This window comes from Miscanthus floridulus, chromosome 13 (genome assembly GCF_019320115.1).
Source record: "Miscanthus floridulus cultivar M001 chromosome 13, ASM1932011v1, whole genome shotgun sequence".
NCBI classification, from domain to species: domain Eukaryota; kingdom Viridiplantae; phylum Streptophyta; class Magnoliopsida; order Poales; family Poaceae; genus Miscanthus; species Miscanthus floridulus.
In genome coordinates, this window is record NC_089592.1 from 17,455,304 (window position 1) to 17,479,141 (window position 23,838).

Below are 23,838 nucleotides of genomic sequence, written 5' to 3' on the forward strand. Positions count from 1 at the left end.
CTATTTCTCGGAGGCAACCACGTGCTTTGTCTTTTTCTTCGAGGGGAGGTTACTTTATGGGTCAGACATATAGAAAACTTGTGCGACACATGAAGCGAGCACCCAAGGGTCATCTTGGTAGCCTAGATTCTCGATGTCCAGGACTCTCAATCCGATCTTGTTCAGTTGGTGTTGTTTGATCCAGCGGCATCAAAATAGGGCCACCATTATATCCCTTCCATAGTCAAGTTCCCATATCTCTTCAATGATACCAAAGTATTAGATCTTTCACCCCAATCCATCGAGAGCCTCTATTCGAACGCCGCTGTTTTGGTTCACATATTTACTATCCTTTGTGTCCGCATAGTATATATACCCATTCATGTCATAAGCATTCTAAGATGTCACTTGTCTCGATGGCCCCTCCGACAACCTACTGATGGTAATAGAGTCTATGGTTTCTCCAGACGATATGTTTTGGTCCTTCAATCATGTAGTTAATCGTTGCTTGTGTTGTTTCATGACCCAATCATCCAAACGGCCATTTCTCTCCGTCATAATGATAGCCAAGTATTCATCAATGTACGGTTGCATCAGTTGTATACTCTGCAAGACACTGTAATGCGCCTGACTCACCTCTTTGTAATCATGGTCGATGAACACTTTTCTACCACTGGTGCCTTTCCCAGCCAGCCTACCCTTGTGATGAGAATCGGGTTTACCAATCCCTTTCTGTACTTTTAGGTACTCTTGACAGCACTCGACGACTTATTCAGTACTATAACCCTCTATCATGGAGACCTCTGGATATGCTAGATTATGCACATATCGACTTAGAACCGACATGAACCACTCGTAGGACCACATTTCATGCAAGCAAGGGCCCAACGCCTGTATCTGATGAACCATGTGAATCGTGAGATGTGGCATTATATCAAAAAAAGTAGGAGGTAAACACATCTTCAGTTGGTTTTGTGTCTCCACCACAAAATCATGTAGGTCACTCAGCTCTTGCTTGCCAATCGTCTTCTGTGAGATCTTCGAAAAGAAGTAGCACATGCGGGTGATGGCCATTTTCAAGAACTCTGGCTTTATAGCCCTGATTGCAATAGGTAGAAACACTGTCAGCATCACATGGCAATCGTGAGCCTTGCAGTATGTTATTGATAAGTCCTTCATCGACACTAGCTTCTTCATATTTGCTGAAAACCCAGTCGGGACTTTGATCCCCCTCATGAAAGTGCATATAGCTCTCTTCTCGTCTGGTCTTAGGTTGAAGCATACTGTGGGCAGAGTGTATTTTCCATTAGCCTCAGGTACCGGGTGAAGCTGCAGCATCACATTTAGCTGCACCATGTCTTTCCATGCTTTTAGACCATCCTTTGACTTACCTGTGTCCATCAAGGTAGCAATGAGACTCTCAAAGATATTCTTCTACATGTGCATAGCATCAATAGCTTGGGGGACCTCCAAGTCTGACCAATAAGGCAGATACTGAAAGAAGATCGATTATTTCTTGAAAGGTACGCCTTCGACAGGAGGTGTGCTTCTATCTCTGTTCGTCCCATCTGGATTCTTCTTTCCATAGATGACGCGTATGTTTTTCACCATTCTATACACGTGTTCTCCATTATGACGTCTCTCTGGAGGGGGTTCAATCCCTAGGGCATTGTCATAAAATCTAAAGAACAATTTGCTGCGGTACTTATGACTTGTCTTTAAGAAGCGTCGGTTCCTTAGGTAAACTATCTTCTTGGATGCATCTAGGTACACCCATGTAGTACCATCCAAGCAAACCAAGCATCCCGTCTTTCCTTTGATCTGTCCAAATAAAGCAAACAGCGCGGGGTAATCATTGGTAGTAACAAATATTATTGCTCTACATATGAAGTCCTCCTTTCGAAATGCATTGTACATCTGCTCCCCATGCCTCCATAGCCTCTCCATTTCTTACATCAAAGGCTCGAGGAACACGTCTATATCAATGCCTGGTTATTTAGGGCTAGAAATAAAAATAGTGAGGAGAAGGTACTTTCTCTTCTGACACAACCATGTTGGGATGTTGTACATGATCAAGATCGCTGGCCATGTGCTGTAGTCGCTCATCCTCTCATTGAAGGGATTCATTCCATCGGTGCTCAAGCCAAACCATATATGCCTTGGGTTATCGCTGAATTCTTTGTGCTTCTCATCAAACCTTTGCCACTGACTACAATCAGCCGGATGTGCAATCTTATCATCATCCACCTTGCGCTCATCATCCCACCATGTCATGAGTGTGGCTTCTTTAGGGTTTAGGAAGATACGTCTCAAGCGGTCGGTCACTGGCAGGTACCACATTACCAAGGCAGGAATTCTTCTCTGCTTTGCATCATTGCCTAATGGAGTGTCCTCTAGGGGCTGAGATTCTTGTACTACCTTTTTTGTACCCTTCTTATTCCTCTTTTTCCCTGTGGAGGCTTCGTCCCCACCGTAAAGGTCATTGTTCTTGTACCGGCTGGCCCCACACCTAGGACATTTATCCAGTGACTTGAACATTTCGTCACGAAAAAGTATACAGTGGTTGGGGCATATATGGATTTTTTCAACCCCCATTGTCAATGGACTTATAACCTTCTTCGCTTGGTATGTGTTGGCGGAAACTGAGTTTGGTTGTGGCAGCACCCATGACAGGAGATGCAATAGATCATTGAAACTATAGTCTGAACAGCCGTACTTAGCCTTCAGGATGAGCAGCTCAAGCACAAAACGTAGCAATGTCCAATGTGTCGGACAGCCCTTTTCAACACCATACACAGTCTCCTTCGATGCTTTTGTCACCCTTTCTAAATTTTCTAGACCTTTCAGGCTATTTAGTAAAATCTCTGGTCTAAGGGCTCGAATCATGTCCTCCAAATCATCTTCATCCCCGACACGTGCTCCACCATCATTATTGGCACCACCTTCGTCGTTACCATCCCAACCACCAGCATCACCACCTTGTTCATTACCAAACTCGAAATCCATTCGTGCATCAAGCTCTGCTGAATATTGGGACATGGATTCTATGGTTTCATCGTTGTATTCCTCCTCATCCTCGTCGTTAATAATAACCGTTTCACCATGATGAATCCACACTGTGTAGTCCTCAACAAATCCTCGCATAATCAAATATGATCTGATGATAGTCACATCTGTTCATACCATACGGTTCTTGCAATCTTTATAGGGGCAAACAATTGTATCCTTATTCTCTTTCAATGTCGTTGCATGCTTCTTTGTGGCTTCAATAAATTTATCCATCTCTTCACGGAAACCTACCTTGAACCTTAACGAACCATATATCCAAGAGTTCATGTACTCTATCTTTTACAACAACAACAAAACAAACATTAAAGGACTACTTATTCAGATATATATAAAAATAAATCAAATTAATAATTACTTGAGAATAATTGTATATACTTCAGATATATATGAATATAAATCTAATATAATTACATGAAGCATACAAACACACCATGGTAGAGGAAAATTAATTAATGGTCCATTTATCCATAAATAATTAAAATACATATTTATTGATTACAATAAACAATTTCAAAGACAATAATTAGCAACAATTATACTTTACCCAATATCTTTCATACAAACCCTAGTCCAATTTCATCAAACATAAATTTATAAAAACGAAATTAATAAAAAATCAAACCCTAGATCTAGATCCACATGCATATGAAACATCCATAAAACTAACTAATTGTTCACTAAAATCAAGAAACATGGACCAAATAAGGGTATGATCTTGTTCCCCTCCCTAATTTACCCTAGTACATTTAAAACTTAGGTCTAATTTGCTTCATAAGTAGCTCAAGCACCATAGAAGAGAGAGAAAAATAAAACTCTAATTACTCACTAACTAACCATTAAAACTTTAAAAAAAGTGTGGAATAGCATTTTCTTACCTTCTACAACCTCTCCACTAAAGGATTTGAGACCAAAATATTCCCCCTTAGTAGAGCAATTTTTGGGAGGAGCCCAAGGCCTCCCCACCTTTCTTTCACGGGTTGGAATGGGTGACCCGAGGAGAAAAAAGGTGCTGCTGCTGTATTATATGTGGGTCATTTGTAAGGGCGGCTGGTGATTGAGCCGCCCCTACAAATCAGAGCTATTTATACGGGGGCATTTGTAGGGGCGGCTCAATCACCAGCCGCCCCTACAAATAGCAACGTCGGGGGTGGCTGGTGAGTGAGCCGCCCCTACAAATCAGACTCATTTGTAGGGGCGGCTCCATCACCAGCCGCCCCTACAAAAAATTCGACCTGTCATTAAAAATCGTTTTTCACGTAGTGGCTAGGACCTGCTGTAAAAAAACCAGAAAGAAATTACTAAATCTTTGGTTTCAAACTGCAGTTTATGTGTTGTCGTTGTCATCACGTGCTGAGAATTTTATGATATCGACAACTAACAACCTTCAAATCTCCATGCAACAATTCAAATCTATTAGCACAAATCCTAATAAATAAATTATAATTTTTTCTTTGAAAGAACGAGGACAAAACTGTTCAGTCGCCTAAACTACAGGAGATGTGGAATTATATGCATACTTGCAAAATAGACGTACGTAAGTGTTGTACTGTTGTACAAGGCTGAATATCTTGCTCATATGAATTGCATGGACCAAACCAACTGGCTGCCTAGCTAGTCATATTGTGGCCGCTCTCTCATGCCTACGGTTGCAATTTTGCAAACGCGTGGCCGCGTCCGCAGGCGCCGCTTGCTTGTAAACCGTCCGGCACGCGCGGCGGCCCGTTTTCTGCAGCATGGTTTTGCGGCTCTCGCAGCGGCGCCCCCGCAGTCACGCCAGGAAAGCTGCGCCGCGCAGCTAGCTGCTGTCACGTCCAAGCTGCCGTCCGCGGCGGCCTAGAAGCCGAACGCGAAGCGGCCGGACGGCCGGGGATGGCCAGGGCGGCGCCCGTGGCCGCCTGCAGGAAGGTCCCTGAGGTGCGTTGGTGGTCTGCTGCGCAGCAGCACCTGACACGGGCATGGAAATAAGCGTGGCACTACCTCGCGAGTGACAGCAGGGGATGGGTAGAGCCATGGCGCGCGTCAGGCATCAGCGGCCAAGCTCCGTAGTCTGTCCACCTCTTCCCCCGCCGACCCCCTGCACCGTTCCACCATGGTCCTTCAACTGGCTGCAGGTCCGTCGGCGATGGAGCGGGGAGTGCTATCACGCGCACGCCGCGGTAGCATTTGTCTTGGCAACATGGCGTTCGTCGTTCGTTCGCGGCAGCGGGCATGGCCGGCGCCGGCGGTGTACACGATGAACCTTTGATGCGGATTGAAGTGGCATTGCAAGTTTACGTACGGTCGCTGTGTCGCATGAACCCGTTGAGGGGTGTGCAGGCTGGCCGGCGGGATTACACGGACTAGCGGGGCGGGCATGCCCAGTGGGCTGGCGGCATAGGCCGCGCCACTTGCAAAACTATTCATGTGCAAAAGATGATCTAGTAATTATTTTATTAAAATGCAGGATATCTTTGGCGTGCATATATGTACGAGTTCAACCGAGTAGTTAAGTTGATGGAAATTTTTCTATAATTAACTTGTACTTTACCAAATTTTGAGAAAAGAAAAAAATATTTCAATCTGTCAACACTCGACCATCTATTATTATAGCTCCAAAAAATGTGGGGCTAGACATGCGTACGTCCCAGGCTTGGGGACTGCAGCTCAGGGCGGGCCCAAAAAAACCAACAGTAGGTCTTCAATTTTAGCCTAATAAAAGCCCAGTCGGAAGAGAACTCCAGAGCTTTCAGCCCCTTCCGGCCTAATCTAGCATCCACCACACTCGGCACTTCCAAGTCCCAAGCACTTAGGGCATGATTGGTAAGCCGAACCGGGCCGTCTCCGTACCGTTTAGTTGTCTGACCTCATTCATGTGGCGTGTTTGGTTACCCTCCTCCTCATTCATGTGGCGTGTTTGGTTACCCTCCTCGCACCTTTCGCCTGTATCCTTTCATTCATCTGCTCTCCTCCATCCCGCACGACTTCGCCTTCTCAATTTCCACTTCCCTCTCCATACAGGATGGCTTGATTCAGGCATGGCGCAGGGGCACATGTGTCATACACTAAAACTCACATCTATGCATGCAACCAAACAAGATGTCATCTCATACTGGACCAACAACAAAGACAAACAAACACGACTGAGTGCACGGTTTGAGCATGCATCTCACCATCCTGGACCGGCTCTCCATCCCGGCTCCCCCTCACCAAAGCAACCAATCACGCCCTTAGAGCTTTGGTTCTCTTTTGGGTGGAGCTGCGCCTAGCCCAGGCAATGCTCGTAGGCATCCGCTTTCGTCGCTCACCTGGATCAGGATCCCATGCCTTGCAGGCAGTTGCATGGGAGGCCATGAACCAAACAAGCCCTTAGCGTGGCATCTCGCAGCCCGGACCCTAATGGCTTGATCCTTCGAGTCCCCAGCAACGACAGCGTGATCGACTAGCAAGCGCACCCCTCTATTGTTTGCGGGCTGGTGGCGCAGTGGAGGAGAAGCAAATGTTCTTTGTTTTTAACTATAACTATTATATCTATTAGTGTACACTAGTAAAAATTTTTGCCTTCAATTATATAGATCTTGTTGCCCTATTTCTCGAGTACTGGATCCACCACTGGCTTCAGCCTTCAGTTTGTTTAAACAAGCTCACAAAAACATCCATTGTTAGCAACATAGACTCAACCAATGCAACAAACGCCAAACCAAGTACTAAAGGTTTAGACACACCCATACAAAAGATCAGCCATATGCTGTCTTTAACATGACACACACACACACACACACACACACACACACACACACACACACACACACACACACACGCACACACACGCACACGCACACACACATATATATACACTGGACCGAATAGACTCATCCTCATCCTCGGCTAATCTGCAGCGTCAGAGAGAGAGAGAGAGAGAGAGAGAGAGAGAGAGACTAATCAATCTTGCACCAATACAAAAGTTGATGATCGTTATCAACAAGGACACTAACACTGGCGAAAGCACACTTTCTGATCAAGAGACTGACATGGCCTTGGTCGCTTCATCAAAGTACCTAACAATCTCTCGTTTTCTGCTCCCTCTAGCTAAGGATTCGATAATCCAAACCACCTCTCTCCAACAAATTACAAAATAAATGCAACTCGTCCTTCTCGGACGGCACCGTGAAAGCAACGCGCCAAAAGATGAAAAATCAAAACACCGCACCCACGTATTTGTATGCATGTATGTATATATAATAAAGTTAGACTACATGCGTGACACTCTAGCTATCATTCGTGCTTCCATCGGATGTGACCTTGGACGAGACGCCACGTGTGCTCCTAGTCATGGCTTGGGCAGCGCCTCCAAGTGGCGGGATACTCTGCGCGTTGCGAAACACGTTCTCTGGATCGATCAATGTCTTTGCACGAACCAGCCGGTCGTAGTTTCCCAAGAAGTACCTCTCGCCCCACGCTCGCGCTGCCTCCACTTCTGGGTTAGGGCTCTCGTCGACGTCGCTGCCAGCTCGATGGACGGACCAGTTGTTGGTTCCAAGATCAAGGTCCAGATAATTTATGTACGCGGTTCGTGGTTTTTTTGGCACAAACGCTCCCATGAAGTCGTAGAACCGGCGCAACCAATCCATGTACTCCTCCTTGTGATCATCGTCATCAGCCGTCCATTCGATTAGGTACTGGATGCTATGGATGTTACCTTTGCGATGCGGGAACGGAAGATCAGTGGACCCGATCCCATCCATGGCGCCACCGTACGGGTCCAAGATGACGTACGCCTTGGGCTGCTCCGACAAGAGGTCAATGGCTCTGACCAGTTGCTCCAAGGTCATCGGACGGCGAACGTAGTCTGACTTGGCCTTGAAGTAGTTCTTCTGGTGGAGCACCCGGTCCGTGAGATCCGACACCGTGCTCCCCTCGGGCAGATCCGAGAAGAACACCACGGACTCGATCCAGCTCATCTCTCTCGGATCCAGATCCGACAACCCGATCTCCGGGAACCTTGCCGTCAGTATCTGGAGCGCCTCGTGGGCCGGTCCGAGGTACAGCCCCTTGAACGTGACGGAGATGCCGGTCCGGTTGAGCTTCCGCTTCAGCTCCGGCAAGCCGGCGCCGACGAACGCGGAGATGTAGAACTCGTCGGGCAGCCACGGCGCGACGTGCTGCCACGTCGACACCAGCGACGCCACCGACCGGACGGAGCCCGGGCGGTTGACGACGAACGCGGTGACGCGCTCGGGGACGGCGCTGAGCCGGACGCGCCACGCGTACACGGCGCCCCAGGTGCCGCCCCCGCCGCCGCGGATGGCCCAGAACACGTCCTCGCCCATCCCGTCGCGGTCCAGGACGCGCCCCGCGGCGTCGACAAGCACGGCGTCCACGACGTTGTCGGCGGCCAGGCCGAACTTGCGGGACAGCAGGCCGAACCCTCCGCCGGCGATGTGCCCGCCCGAGCCGACCGTCGGGCACGAACCCGCGGAGAACGCGAGCGCCGGGCCGCTCGCCGCCATCGCCACGGCGTGGTACGTCTGGCCGAGCGTCGCGCCCGACTGGACCCACGCTGTGCCGGAGGCGGTGTCGACGTGGACGCGGTCGAGCGCGGCGAGGTCGACGACGGCGAACGCTGCGCTGCGGTCGTCGTCGTCCTCGGTGGTGGTGGTGTAGGATAGGCCCTCGTAGCTGTGCCCCCCGCTGCGGAGGCGCAGCACGAGCCCCGCCGCCCGCGCGCACCGCACGGAGTCGCGGAGCTCCTGCAGCGACGCCGGGACCACCACGACCGCGGGCTTCGCCGCGCCCGCGCCCGCGAAGCGGAGGTTCTGGACGGACACGAGGAGCGCGGCGGCGTACGTGGGGGACTCGCGTGTCGTGACGTTGCCCACGCCGGCGGCGGCGAGGCACACCGTGAATAAGCTCCCATCGTCGCCGTCGCCGCCTGCTGCTTGCACGGCGAAGAGGCGGAGGAGCACGAGAGAGAGCAGGGCGAGGGCCCCCATGGCGCGCGCGCGGACGGAGAACCCACCCCGGTGGAGCTGGGCCAGAGGAGAGTGGAGTGAGCGAGGTGGTGCCGAACGTGGGGTTTTATACACGTCACGTATGATCACCGAGGTTTTTGTTGGCATGCGCGCGGTTATAGTAGCTTTTTAATCGAGGAGGGAAAAGTTGCAGAGAGCGACGTCGGCTGGCTGATTTATTAAGAGCAATATAGTTACTAACGAAGTGATTAATCCTTAGCTTCTCTTTGTTAGCGCGTGGCCGGCAAGACGTACGGTGTTGTCTGATTCTATCTGCTGCACTACCTTGCAATAGTTGTCTGATCTTGCAACCTCGCAGGCGTCTACAGTAACTAGTAGAGGAAAAATCGGATAAAGGTAGCATAGGACAACGTTGCAGTTGGTTAGTGATCTACTACGTAACGTAACTCGGTGGCCGTCGGGTAGTTTCTGTCGTTGCCACACCTGCAGACCTGCTGCTTCTTTGCTAGTTCTGTTCGTCGTCGGCCCATTCGCTGGTCTGAAATTTGGCTGAAAAATACTGTTCCAGCTAGTTTATTATGAAAGAAAAACACTGTTTGACTGATTTGGTAAACAGTATATTGAGAGGGGTATCAGCCGGCTGGCTGGTCTGATAAGACCAGCGAACGGTTGAGCTCGCCTGCACGTGCTGTCAATGTAAAAAAAAAAAAGACAAATACATTGTTCTACCTGAATGCAGCATCACGAGGAGCTTGCATTGTCAGGACTCCAAATTTAGTCTTTCGATCTCAACAAGGGAGGAACAGGGACAGACAGAGTCCAAACGGAGGTTCGCAGCAGGTGCGGCGATGGCGATAAGCGGAACTAAGCCGGGTTTAAGGACACGTAAACCCGGCTTGATTCGTTTATTTTTTTATCCGGAACCGTGTTTTTCTTTCACAAATTCTTCCAGCATTTCTCCAAACCATCTAGATTTCTTCAGAATTCAGACAAGCGAAGAGGCCAGAGACACGACAAAGGAGAGCGGCCGAGTGGGTCGGTCTCGAAACGGTGTGCGCGGGTTTTTGCTGGGTTTAAGTTTAATTCCCAGGGCGGCCTGCGGATCCATCGCTCGGATAACTCTTTCGCAGGCCGCCGTCTGCCGTCGCCTGCTGCTTTCTTATTTCCGAACGAAGCCGGCCGGCCGGCCGGCCCAAAGCCAATTACTCGCTCTTCATCGTGGATGGTGGCGATAAGATGCTATTGAGAAGAAGTTCCTTTCCTCCCCCAACTCAGGTCATTTTCTATGGTATGAGCTTCTTGCAGAAATGGATGGTGGCGTGTGAGTGTGTGACGACGAAGATCGTGGCGATCATCTAGATCTGGCTCGACAGCAGCTTCAATCCACGATGAGTTCCTTCCTTCAAGGTGACGAAAAACTTCAGTTTGGACATGCATATTTGTTTGAATCCTAGCATTCTTATATATAATCTCAGCACCACTTCTAGACAAATCAGTACACGCATCTCCAAATTGCCACCGGCTCCAAAACTAAACATACACAACAAGCTCGTACTAAATAAAAGCTAGGTGATTCCACTTTCCACAGCCCACAGGATTATTGTGGCTTCTGACGTCGCAACTCTTTGTGCACTATACCAACACATCTGAACCGTTTGGCTCCTGAAACTCCAGATGGCAAGGGGTGAGAGTTTATCAGCAGCATCAGCACAGTGATAGAACCCCTTCATCGACAGTCGGCATCACCACGTACAGTACAGGCTCGACGAGTCTACCAACTCCGGCAACGGCATAGGCTTGAAGTTGAAGTTGCTCTGGAACAAAAATTGCTCCTTCTGTTTGTGCAGCGCTTCTTGCATCTAGTCGTGCTGACAGAGACCGTAGCCCTCCTCAGCTGGTACCTGAAGTGCTGAACGTATACGAATGTTCTGCTTCCTCTCTTTCCTGAATGTCCATTGCCTTATTTGAAGCCATTTTCAGTTGTTAGATATTGGCATTTCCATTTTCCACGTTGGATTTTGTTTAATTCAGTCTATTCTCTCGTGTCCTTCTACTTCTCCATGTGCTTGAACTGCAGCGTCATCATGCTGAGATGCTAGAATGGTTGAAACAATCAAAATGCCACCAATTTCCCCAATGCAGGCCTGTTTACTGTCAGGAGTAGTACTTGATATCAGACAATGGGGTTTTGACAAGAACAATTATAGACATCAGATGATCAGAGCAGCACGCATATACTGAATTCCCATCAAATACACAGCTCTCAGATTTTTCAGCATTAGAAAATGAGCCTTCATCCAACAATGTCACTGTATCAGCTTATGTGACGGCATAACAGCGATCCCCTGGTTGCTGCTAAAAAGATGTGGATGCTAACTATGCAAAACTGCAAAGTTACTGGCAAAATTATTGTATTCAAGAGTGATCAAGGTGAAGTACTAAACGTGTGACAGCGGTTTAAGAAAATGATCCACCATCTATGCACCAAATAAGCCAATTGATATTGATTGCAAACTCCGCATATTGATCGACCATGATTTCTCAAGTCTCTTCCTCCTTAATTCCAAGTTGCTGCCCTTTGTTTGAGTAAAGAAAAAAAAAAGATTTCTCGAGTCTCAACAAGGGAAGAGAAAAGTGTCAGAGGTAACTTGATCACAACCAGGCTCCACCGCGCGCTGCGGGCGTGTTCTCGGCCCATCTAAAGAAGCATATATGAACAGATATGTTGGTGTTTCATAAAAAAAAAAAAAACAGATATGTTGGGCTCCACGTTAATATGCTGGCCCAAAATGGAATCTGCCAAAAAGGGGGAAAAAAGGAGAATGAAAGAAAGTCTGACGCCGAGAATCCACGCAAGCCCTTGTTTACTCGTGTTTGGTAATAATTGTCCAACCATTGACTAATTAGGCTCAAAACGTTCGTCTCGTAAAGTACAATTAAACTGTGCAATTAGTTTTTGATTTCGTCTACATTTAGTACTTCATGCATGTACCACAAGTTTGATGTGACGGGAAATCTTCTTTTTACATAGTGCCAAATTCAGAAGTTTAGGGGAACTAAACAACCCCCAAATTGAACTCACAAAGGACCTGCTCGTGGATCTCAAAACATCGGAAGAACCCTTTAGAAACATGGATAAGATTTTCGCTTATGGTCAACAGGTACATCTCCACTTATCAAATCTTTATAAATCTATAAAGCAATAATATAGAATAAGGAAAATTTTAAGGACAAAAAAAATTTTCTTGAGAGCAGCTTCATCTATCCGAATAAATTCCTAAACTAAAAAACTTTTTTGTGGGTTATTAGATATTATACAGAATGAAAACCAGTATAGCACCCCGTTTCTTGCTACAGAAGTCTTTCGCTACGCATCTTGACAAGTTGGTCCGGCCATCGTAATTGCTACGGGCACACAGCGAAACGCCCGGCCTTCGTTCTCCCCCCTTTTCAGCCCGAATCCATCTCCGCGCCGCCGCCGCCGCCGTTGCCGACGACGACGATGGCAAGCCTACTCCGGCGATCCGCGGTACCCGCGCGCCAGCTCCTCCTCCTCCCGCGCCACCTCGTCGCCGCCGCCGGCTCCGCCCCCGCCTCGTCCCGCCCGTTCTCCCGCTTCCACCCCCGCGACGACAGCTCTATGTAAGTAAAACCCTATGCACTCTCCACTCCCCTCCACCCCCCAATTCTCCGCCTGACCCAACCTTCTGCAATGCAATCTAAGACTGAAGCCCCTGGACGCGTGTTGCTCTCATCAGGTTCGACCCGCCGGAGCCGCCGGTGAACTGGGGCGTGAGCATAGTTCCGGAGAAGAAGGCTTTCGTCATCGAGAGGTTCGGGAAGTATCTCAAGACGCTCGGCTCCGGGTTCCACCTCCTGATCCCCGCCGTCGACCGTATTGCCTACGTGCACTCGCTCAAGGAGGAGACCATCCCCATCCCCCACCAGAACGCCATCACCAAGGACAACGTCACCATACAGATCGACAGCGTCATCTATGTCAAGGTAATACTGCCTGCCTCCCCTTGTTCGCCTGTGCCTGTGCGGTCCTCCATACAGATTGTCGAGTGTTCTGTTGTTGCAACGGTAGATCAGGGATGGGTGGATGTGACTGCTTCGGTATGGTAAAAGTTAGTGTCAACTGGATTGATTTGCCTGGTGTAGCATAGATGTCTCCTGGATTTAGTTAATTGAACTTGCAATTGAAGATGGAAGGAACATTGTGATGCATTAAGGATGTTTTCTATGTGGATTTCAGGGTTTCCTGTTTTCTGATTTGGTTAGGGCATGTACAACGCGTCTCTTCGACCCGTCTCCGTGATGTATTTTTTGCAAAACGAACCCCGCCGACACCAGAAGACGGAGGCCTCGTCGTCTCGCGAGGCGATGGGAACGACTCGTGGCCCGAGGCCGAGACGCCGGCTCCAGCAGCGTTGTAGGAAGACTCGATGGCGCGCGGATCCCGTGTGCCTTCGCGCCGGTTCGTTCGTTCTTTCTTTCTTCCCCATCCGTGACATCTTCCCGTCGCGAGCGCCTCTCGTCTAGCGTCTAGGCGCTGCCGCTCCTCCCTCTCCGGGTGGTGGCGACGCTCTGGCGACCCCGCGGCCCCTCCCGCGCTCGGCTCCGGCGACCCTGCGTCCCCTCCCTCTCTGGCTACCCCGTCGAGAAGCAGGCGCGGCTCCGACCCCTGCCCAGCGGCGGGCATGGCCAAGCACCGTCGCGGGTGTGCTCTGCCTCCTCGGAGCTCCGTCGCCGCGGGCGCGAGCTGGTCCTCCACCACCGGCGATCACGGACGCGAGTGCAGCTGGTCCTCCACCCCCGGCGTGCTCTGCGGGGGAGCTGGTCGTCCACCACCGGCGTGCGCGGACGCGAGTGTAGCGTTGTCGCCATGCCCGACGCCCCCAACCGCTCGCGAGGAAACTACTGCGGACGCATCTGCGCTGATGACCTAGGTCCCGTTTCTCTGCACGCATGCCCGCAACGCTTCGGTGAGTCCTGTTTCTCTGCGTCAGAGCCGGTGATCTCGTGTCCGCTCGCAGCATGTTCGACGAAATGCCAACGAGGGACACGAGCTTCGAACTGCATCGCCTGGAGGCCGGAGCAGCAACAAGCGACGTACGCGCTGGAGTGCTGGATGTGATGCTTGGCCATCTCCAACGCACGTGCGTGTGAGAAATAACAGGGAACTATGCATAATTTGAACATCTTTGTATAATTTGAACATCTCAGGGTAATGGTGAGGCAATATAGCAGTAATGATTTGGTTTGGTTTTGTAGTGTTTTTCATTTAAAATAGTTGTTTTGGTTCTCTAGTGGTTTTGATTTATATTATGTTGATGAAATTTAATAAAAGGATGCTTTAATAATACGTACCAAACATAAATTTAGTATTTGTTTTATTTATGTGGTATTTCCTTTCTAAATTTGTCATTTACATGCGAATTATGTGGTATTTCCTTTCTAAATTTGTGATTTACATGCGAATCAGTGAACAAAATAGTTTTTAAGGAGCAATTTGCATATAAACAATCTCCAGGCCCTCCGGGTCATTACATGTATTTCTTACAGAAGCTACCGTTTCATAGTTGCTCTAACCAAATGGTCTTCAGCTTTTTCCATAACTGCTTTACATGCAAATAGCCACACAATGGTATACAAAATTTATTTATAGTTGATCCTAACTACATGTAAAGCATTAAACAGCTTAGAGACGGCCCCCCTGTCTGTGGGTTGTATGACTTGTCTTTATACCCGTCTGTATGATAGATTCGATGTGCTTAGAGACGGACCATTGTCTGTGGGTTGTACGTGCCCTTAGTGGAGTAGATAGAATCGAAGGACTTTGTATTGTGAAGCCTAAATACTGAAATTTCGGTTTCCAATCTAATTTTGCATGCATTAGTTGACACTGTAGGTCTCTCTTCAATATCTGACTTGTTTCTGCAACATTTGATGATGCCATTTTATAAATCCCAGGGCAAAAATATTTAGGTTATATGACCATTGGCAAAGCAAAGCTCAAAGTTCTTCTCACATGATGATTCAATATCGCCTTGAATCTGGAATTCAGGATAAGGCATCATGTCATTGGTAGCACATCGCCACTTTGCCTAGTATGAGTTGGGTAGTTATATGGAGTTCATTGTAATGCCTGGGACAATGGGATGCAGATTGACACTCTTGTACGCTCTTTTGTATGGGTTCGATGATATTATACCATTCTGGCTACACTACACTGTAGATGGTACCACCCTTGGTCATCGAGATCAATTAATGCCTAGGCACATTCTCAATGACTGTAGCAAGTTCAAGATGCCGCACAATTCCCATGCATGAACTTCTTGAAGACGTTTCTAATTTTTAGGATAAAATATGCTATTTGATTTACACCTTCAGATGTTGCCTTGTTTGGAATCGAAGCTTTGTCAGAGCTGTAGAACCAATGATGGTGTGACACATAATTTACTGCTTCATTGTCCTGGTGACAAATTTATACAATTTTCTGTACAACTCAGCATAGCCTTGTGTGCAGAAATGGGTACTTTTTGTGATATGGTTAGTTTGCTTCCAGGTTGATCATACTGTTTTAGTGCTTCCATAGATATATGCATCTAATCAAAACCCATCTCAGTGTCAATGTATTTTTTGGGGAAAGCTGTATGTGATGATGAGTTGTGATTGTAAACATAGTGCTTATCTCCTTGTGATATAATTTGTTGGACCAATCTTTGTTTATTTTCGTTAGCTGCTGGCATTTTTCATTTGTGGTATTTTGTGTAATTTGAGGAAGAGTGGCTGTTTGACCCTAATGCTTTATTCTGGTTTTGTTTTATTCGATAGGATATCAAACATTATATTTGTCATAGGAACTTATGAATGGATGTATAATTCAGTCCATTCTGTTTTGATGTAAAGTCACTATCCATCTGTGTTTTTTGTAGTAAGTATTACTGTGGTAAGTGCATGTGTTATTCTTAGTACCATCGAATCGAGTGGCCTGCAATGCTCTTGGTCAGATTTGGGAAATTCCTCTACAGGGAAGTTGTTTATTCAGGCTTTGGAGTGCTGAGCGGAAACTCATTATTTTGTTGAATTTTGCAGATCATGGACCCCTACCTTGCTTCCTATGGTGTGGAGAATCCAATCTATGCTGTCCTACAACTTGCACAAACAACCATGAGAAGTGAACTTGGGAAGATAACCTTAGACAAGACTTTTGAGGAGAGAGATGCATTAAATGAGAAAATTGTGGTATGGATTCTTATTCCCATCTTGTATTCTTTGTTCAACTTTCCATACCATAGATTTGGGGTCGGAAAAAAATAATATGCATTAGATTTTGTACTCTTTTGATTAATAGTCTCTCCATCTTGTTTCTGTACCACCATCCATGTAATATTTTTGAATCATATGAAGAGACCATCCAAATTGGCATCCTATTGGAAATATGGTTTGTGTTGCTTAGATTCCATTGACAGGAAAGTGAATGCCATTGCATTAGATGATCTCTAGGAGGGTCAATGCTTTACCAAATTATGATGTAGTCCATTTGAAACATATGGAAGCAGTTGCAATTTTAACATATTATTAGTTTGGCTCATTGTTTGTATGGTAGAACAGGATGGCTAAGCTGAACCTGATCATCCTAGCTTTCAACAAAAGCTATTTGTATATTCATGCTGTTTATTTAAGCTACTGTTTGGAAACTTGTAAATTTGTTCGAGAAATTATGATTGCTTTACTATTGAACATTTCTACTCTTGAAGTCTTGATTATTATCAAATGATTTTGTATTATGTTTACAATGAACGGCCCATTGATAGCCCAAACAATCTGAAGAAGCAATAAACTTGACCACAAAAAGCTTCTTAGATGTGGTAGCTATTGTTCCTCTCTCTCTTATCTCTGAGTGTATCTTTGTCTCTCTTTGTTCATCAGACGTGCAGGTATTTCTGTTGGCTACCACTAAACATCTGGCTAATGTTTTCTGTCAATTGTCTGCAGAGTGCCATCAATGAAGCAGCCACAGATTGGGGCCTGAAGTGTATCCGCTATGAGATCAGTATGCCATTTTTTCCTGTTTATTAATCATTTGAGTTATAATACTTGCATTGTTTCAAACGTCAATGTTTCTAATGTTTTAAATTTGACAATGCAGGGGACATAACTCCTCCAACAGGGATTAAGCAGGCTATGGAGATGCAGGCTGAAGCAGAAAGGAGAAAACGCGCCCAAATCCTTGAATCAGAAGGGAAGAAACAAGCCCAAATCCTTGAATCGGAAGGGAAGAAAACTGCCCAGATCCTTGAATCTGAAGGTGATGACTGTGCAACCCTTTTTATCTTTTAACTTAATATGTGGTTTTAATTCTTCATACTGAAATATTGATAGGATGGCCTTTAATGTCTTCCGCATTCGAGAGAGGTATTGTATTTGATATATGCAGGGTTGAACTCTGTCTGACATATTTCATTTGTTGTACCAGGAGCTATGTTGGATCTAGCAAACCGTGCGAAGGGTATGTGACATTTCACACTCCTTTTTACCATGTTCTCATTTTTTTGTAAGTCCGATCAGCATGCATTATTCCACCACTGTTTTACCTTATTTGATTTGATGATGGCTTTTGGTGCAGTTTAGTTAAATTGAACATTGTAAATGATTTGCAATTTTTTCTTCTAAAGGGTCTTGCATTTCTTTATTCCCTCCACCATTAGAATTTACTTATTCTGGCTATCACCACCAGGTGCGGCCGAAGCAATTCTTGCCAAGTCAGAAGCTACTGCTCGTGGAATGAGATTGGTTTCAGATGCGATGACAACTGAAGGCAGTGCCAAGGTATCGATGATTCTTGACTATCAAAATGGTACCAAGTACTAACTACAACATCTGTGCTCTTAAATGCTAACAATGTTATATTTCTGTGCTAGGCTGCTAGCCTAAAACTTGCAGAGCAATACATCGAAGCATTCTCAAATCTGGCACAAAAGGTGAGATTGTCATAGTTCTGTTAATACTCTTTATGTCCAGCTCCTTCTGTGAATTTGAAATTGCTGATGTTTTCTTTTTCAAATCCAGACAAATACAATGCTCCTTCCAGGCGACAGTGCCAGCCCAGCATCTTTCGTGGCCCAGGCGATGAAGACGTATGAGCATATCCATTCCCACAACCAGGCATTAAAGAGCCACCCCCAGATAGAAGAGCTGGAGGAATCAGGAGAGACCAGTCCTGCCGCCCCATCTTCTGAGGCGAGCACGATGCCACCACTCAATGAGGAAGCAGATTCGAACCCGACCTTCTCGCTGCAACGCCCCAAGAACAAGAATTGAGCTTCGCTCAAGTGCTTGAAGTCCTTTTCTTTGTCTCTATTGTTCTGCAACATGAGAATTGTCACTGAGAAACACCAGTAGGTTTAGTTTTCTTTAGTCTGAGAGAGCTGATGTGCGGCAGAGAAGCAATAGACCCCTAGGCATTTGGTTTCTGGGAGCTAAACGCGACCCCGGATAGAGAGATTTTGATTCTGGTGAAGGTTACACACTTTGGTTCATTCTTATTAGATGGAAGTTTGTAAAAAGGCAAGGTTGTTTTGAACGGTGGTAAAACAAATCGCACACGATGGCAAATGATTTAGTTTGTGGCTACTGTTTTCCAGTTCACATTGTAACAGAACCGACCAAATCATAAGAACGTAAGTACAAAAACAATCACCGAAGCGATCAAATTTCTGTACTTAAGCTCCTATAATCTCGGTAGTCTGGAAATCACGAAGGATTTCAACCAACTCTCGACATACAAACCAAGATCGTAGTGATTCAACACAACACATCATCCGTTACAACATTTCACAAGTAGCATTTGAATTACATCCATCAGAGTTCAAATAACATATTACAAATCAAGTTTGAGTGTGCGGAAGCAACATAGTTTAGTACAAAACATCATAGTTTTCAAATACATTGTCAAGTCTGAGTTATGTCCTCCAAAAGCATTATCAGGTACGAGGACTAGTAGAGACCGCGCCCAACGGTCTAGTCTTCATCCCCAGCTAGGAGAAGGCAGTACTTGCAGCAACCAAAGTAGAACTGGTCATCTGCAACAGGTGGAAGATAAACCCTGAGTACGAAAAGGTACTCAGCTAGACTTATCCGTCAAAACCAGAAATAAAAGACACCAAGGGTCATGCAAGGCTTATGAGGTGGGCTAGCTGGACACAGTTGCATAAAAGAGCTTATAAACATAGTAACCAATTTAAACTTAGCATCAAGTTATCATCATTTACCTGTCCACTAGATTTGCACCTGTACTAAAGCACTCACTTATTAGGAGCAAATAATATTAACCATAGCAGGTATAATAAGGTTGTCATCATCATATCATCATTTCCGAACCATTATGTTATTTAGTGTATCTACATTGGAGATAAGCCCATCAAGTTCTCACTAACCGGGAGAGACGGCGACTCGAATCGAATTACAACTCAGCTGAGGGGGTATTCCTAACTCTCACCCTGACATACTTAGCAAGGGTAGCCGTGGGTCACCTTTGGAACAACTTAGGAACCAAATTCGCGGGTTCGATCAGCGCCAGCACTCTCAGGGATTACCCTTCTGCCAGGACGATCAGGACTTTTAAATCACCTGCCCTTGGACTCACGCCTACGGCTCCCTTCCGAGGCGTACTTTATACTTATCGACTCCCGGCCTGAGGTGAGCTACTCGGCTTCACGGTCGGTCTTCAGACACGGCCAACTAAGAGAGAGGCATGCGTTCAACATGAACAGGAAAGGCTCCAAGAATCAGTCCTTAAGCGACACAGACGGAGTCACTGCAAACCGGCAAGCCTCCGTTCGGTCTTCATTTCAAATTAAGACTAGTTCTTTTCCACGATAGCAAATATAGCCAACCGTGCCACATGTATCTTCCTATATCTCGCAGGTGACAGGAAATCACCTGACTTCTACCGTGTTTAAGCAGGGCTAAGCACTACACGAGCCTGAGCTACATAGGATTCAGGGTAACAATATCTGAACAAGGATTGGGTAACCAATGCAACAAGTGTTTGCATCCAACGCCTAAACTTAATGCAACAATATATGTAATAATAATACTGTAACTGCATTTCAGAAATTAGGAGGCTTAATATGCTCCGGGGCTTGCCTTTTACAAAGTTGCACGGACGGTGATCCGGGCACTCAACGGCAACCTCATCTGGCACTTCTCCTGAAGGCTGCACCTCCTGAACCTCCGGTGTCGGCTGCTGCTGCTCCTCGCTCGGGTCCTCGAATTCCAGCAGTGTCACTTCTTCCGGTACACCTATTGCATACCGATGCACAAGATAAATATCATGGATGCATAAGGAATGACATGATGCTCATGATGAATGGATTACAATAGTGTTTAACGAAACCTCACTGGACACTCGTTTACCGATTATGAATAGCTCTATTCAAATCACTTTAAAGCATGCATCTAATCTTAACTTGAAGAACAAGATCAACGTACCTAACTTGCATAACCTAAGGTACAGACGTTCATCTTCAGTTAAAGGCCTAACACCTAGGAACATTACCACAAGCTTAGGAAATAGTAAAGGCATACTTAAATCAATAATTAAAGTTTCATATGCACACGGGTAGTTCCTTAATTCAATCATAACCAGAGTTCTATAAATCTAAATGACTTGCATGAGGACATTCTAGAAAGCTTATGAAATTGTCTACAAAACATTTGTAAACACCAAAGCATGATTCTTACGTTAACCAAATCGAATTCCAGTAAACTTAGAATCTATCCAGAAATGACAGGGTTACTACATTAATTATTTAGTGATGATGCAAAAGCCAAATTTGACCAAACCAAGTTTACCAACTTGTTGTGCATACCAAAGGAACACTAGAAAGTATAGTGCCAACTTCTAAATAAATTATTTAAGATCCTTTTCTAATTTATTTAGTTAATTAGGTGATTAAAGCAATATATAGTAAAACTGTTCAGAAAAATCTACAAAAATTACAGTAGCTATCTCATGCTTCACATAGACTACCATAAAAATTTCAAAGCCATTGGGCAAGCAGAACTTGCCGTACCCAAAATAATAGGTGGCAGGTCTATTTTTAACATAATTAGGAAACCCTGTTGAAAAGTGTCAAGCAATAGATTTCTCATTTTTTCTAGCATCATTCTAGCATAATCACAGTACTCACCAAAATTTTACCTATACTGGATCTATAGAAAAATTATGAAAATTCACACAAGATCCATCCATTGATAAAAGGAAATTCTATAACTCAAAAACTACACATGCACTAGCTCTGAAATTTTAACCAAAGCTTCTACTAAGCAATAATAGATTACCCACAAAATTTCATCATTTTTGGACCACAGAAACTCAAGATAAAATTCAAACAAGTTTGCATGTATCCAAAAATACATTTTGAAGTCCTATTTAATTCATCCAGAATTTCTAAAACATGTGCTCATATAATATTTTTATTAAATACTAGACCTTACCAGGAACTCAACAAAATTGGAACCATAACATTTGGATCTACCAAACTTGAGTTACACATTTTTGAATCTATACATAAATCTTGTGAAAAACAATTAAACAAAACAAAAAGGAAAACCTAACTCTACTGCTGGGCTAGCCCGAAGGTCACGGTGGCCCACAACTCACGCTGGCGCGGCCCAAACGTGACGCGGCCCACGCCGGCTCCCGCCTCCGCATCGGAGACTGACCGAGGGGACCCGCGCGATAAAGAGAGAAACAGGGGAGGCGGCGTTTGATTGGTGGTCTTGCTCGCTGACGGCGAGGACTCCGGCGACACCGAGGACTCCTACGTGATCACCATGATGAGGGGGTTCGATTGGTGCTACCAGCTAGAGCTATGACCTAGCAGAGGGAGCTTGTTGCCGGTGATGGTGGCACGACAAAGCTCCGGCGCGAGCTGTCGGCGATGTTGAGCCACGGCTGGCCCCACCGAGCTCGGTACGAGCTTCAGAAGGACCCTACCATGCTACACAAGCCAAGAAAATGGGACGGGAAGATTCCTAGCTACCCCGGCCATGGCGGTCTCAGCTCCGGCGAGCTCACACCCATGGCGGTGATGGCGGAAGTGGCCAAAGCGCCCTTACCACGACTCAAATGGCTCGGAGAAGAGGTGGAGGACGTAGAGGCGAACACGGCGGAGCTACGGTGAAGACGTCGCGCACGTTTTTGCGGTGGTGAGCAAGCGAGGCGACGGCGGAGCAATGGCGGAGCGGTGGCTCTGCTGCTTCTGCGCTTTGGCTGAGTGGAGTAGGCGAAGGAGGAGGGAATAAGAGTGAATGGAGAGGTAGGAGGATGCGGCTTCAAGTGGAGAACACCGGCAGCGGGTTTAGGCCAGCCACGACGCGTGGCTTGGGCGGTCAGTCGGCCTTCGACATGCGGCGCCACGCGGCCATCAAATTCTGAATCGGCAGAGCATTGTAGAGTCTGCATTTTTTGTTTCAGTAACCAATTGAACCGACTGACAGGCGATGTATGACAGGGATTATCTCCTAAACCGTGATGTATTAGTGAAAGAAATGAACATGAAAGTTGTTGCCCGTACTTCCATCTTCAATTTCTATTTAAATACCAAGGACTAATTCTCAACGGATACAGAGTAAAATCAAGCCAAAGTTGGCTCGATCAAACTGGAAATGTACTTAGGACGTAGAAAAATTTTAAAATGTTGAATCCACCATCAATGCTGACTTGTGGGTCCTTTTTGAACATGTTGTGCACATTTTCATGACTTGGTTCTAAACAAAGTTTGTTCCTTATTAAATTTGCTACAACTTTGCTTTAGGTTGCGCAAGCATGCATAGACTCGAAGCTGTACTTTTAAAACAGTCAAACAAAAAGGGTTTAGAGGTCAAAATTGATCAAACCATGACTTGGGAACCTAATTAGTCAAAATGATCAACATGAACATTGTTCCTAATGACATTCTAGGTGTAACTAAGTTACTTAGGATGATTATTAGCCGCACCACACATTGGTCACACAAGAATCAAGCATTGTATGTACTGAAACAATGAAAAACACATGAATTGTTACATTTGTTTCATAGTAATGTTTCACATGTTTCCTGATCGTGTTGCATAGTACTACTAACCATGTTTCACTAAAGTGTGTTGCATATGTTGCACTTGAGTGTTGCACCCTATTCATTTCATAAACAAACATCCATGATATAGGGCAATATAATATGTTACAATGTTTTATGAGCATGTTTCATGCAATATGAACTCATAATTGGATGAATGATGCTCATGTTTATAAAATGCAAATGCAAATGTGGAAGCCAAACACCTGGGGTGTTACAGCCCTCCCCCCTTAGAAAAATCTCATCCCGAGATTTGGAAAGCGTACCATTTAATATAGAAAGCCGGATAATTTTCCTTTAGATAATCTTCCCGCTCCCAGGTTGCATCCCGTTCACTATGATTACTCCAAACTACCTTGTATAACTTAACTACTCACGTACGAGTCACTCTTTCTTGAGTATCCAGAACTTGCATGGGCTTCTCTTCATAAGAAAGATCAGATTTCAAGTTGACTTTCCTTGTTGCTATTCTTTCCTCGGGAATATGGAGACACTTCTTCAGCTGGGACACATGGAATACCAGAAATATAGCTCCCATTTCACGGGGTAGATCAAGTTTATAGGCTACTCTTCCACTTTTCTCGATAATGCGGTAAGGTCCAACATATCGAGGCTCCAGCTTCCTTTTGATTCCAAAACGTTTTACTCCTTTCATAGGGGATACCTTCAAATAAACGTGATCACCTACTTCAAACTCAATAGGTTTTCTT

The 23,838-nt window shown here is 45.9% G+C and overlaps 2 protein-coding genes across 2 annotated transcripts; one reads left to right on the forward strand and one right to left on the reverse strand.

The window, feature by feature from the left end:
• Positions 1-6,995: 6,995 nt before the first annotated feature.
• On the reverse strand, positions 6,996-9,045 carry LOC136502100 (berberine bridge enzyme-like B). The gene has a single exon (XM_066497581.1). It carries the CDS (start codon positions 9,015-9,017, stop codon positions 7,293-7,295), a length of 1,725 nt encoding a protein of 574 aa, XP_066353678.1. The 5' UTR covers positions 9,018-9,045; the 3' UTR covers positions 6,996-7,292.
• Positions 9,046-12,372: 3,327 nt separating this feature from the next.
• LOC136500583 (uncharacterized) lies at positions 12,373-18,638 on the forward strand. Its single transcript, XM_066495965.1, has 9 exons — positions 12,373-12,638; positions 12,755-13,001; positions 16,098-16,247; positions 17,001-17,058; positions 17,155-17,313; positions 17,482-17,514; positions 17,743-17,834; positions 17,927-17,986; positions 18,075-18,638. The coding sequence occupies exons 1-9, from the start codon at positions 12,499-12,501 to the stop codon at positions 18,324-18,326; spliced, it is 1,191 nt and encodes a 396-aa protein (XP_066352062.1). The 5' UTR covers positions 12,373-12,498; the 3' UTR covers positions 18,327-18,638.
• Positions 18,639-23,838: the final 5,200 nt, after the last annotated feature.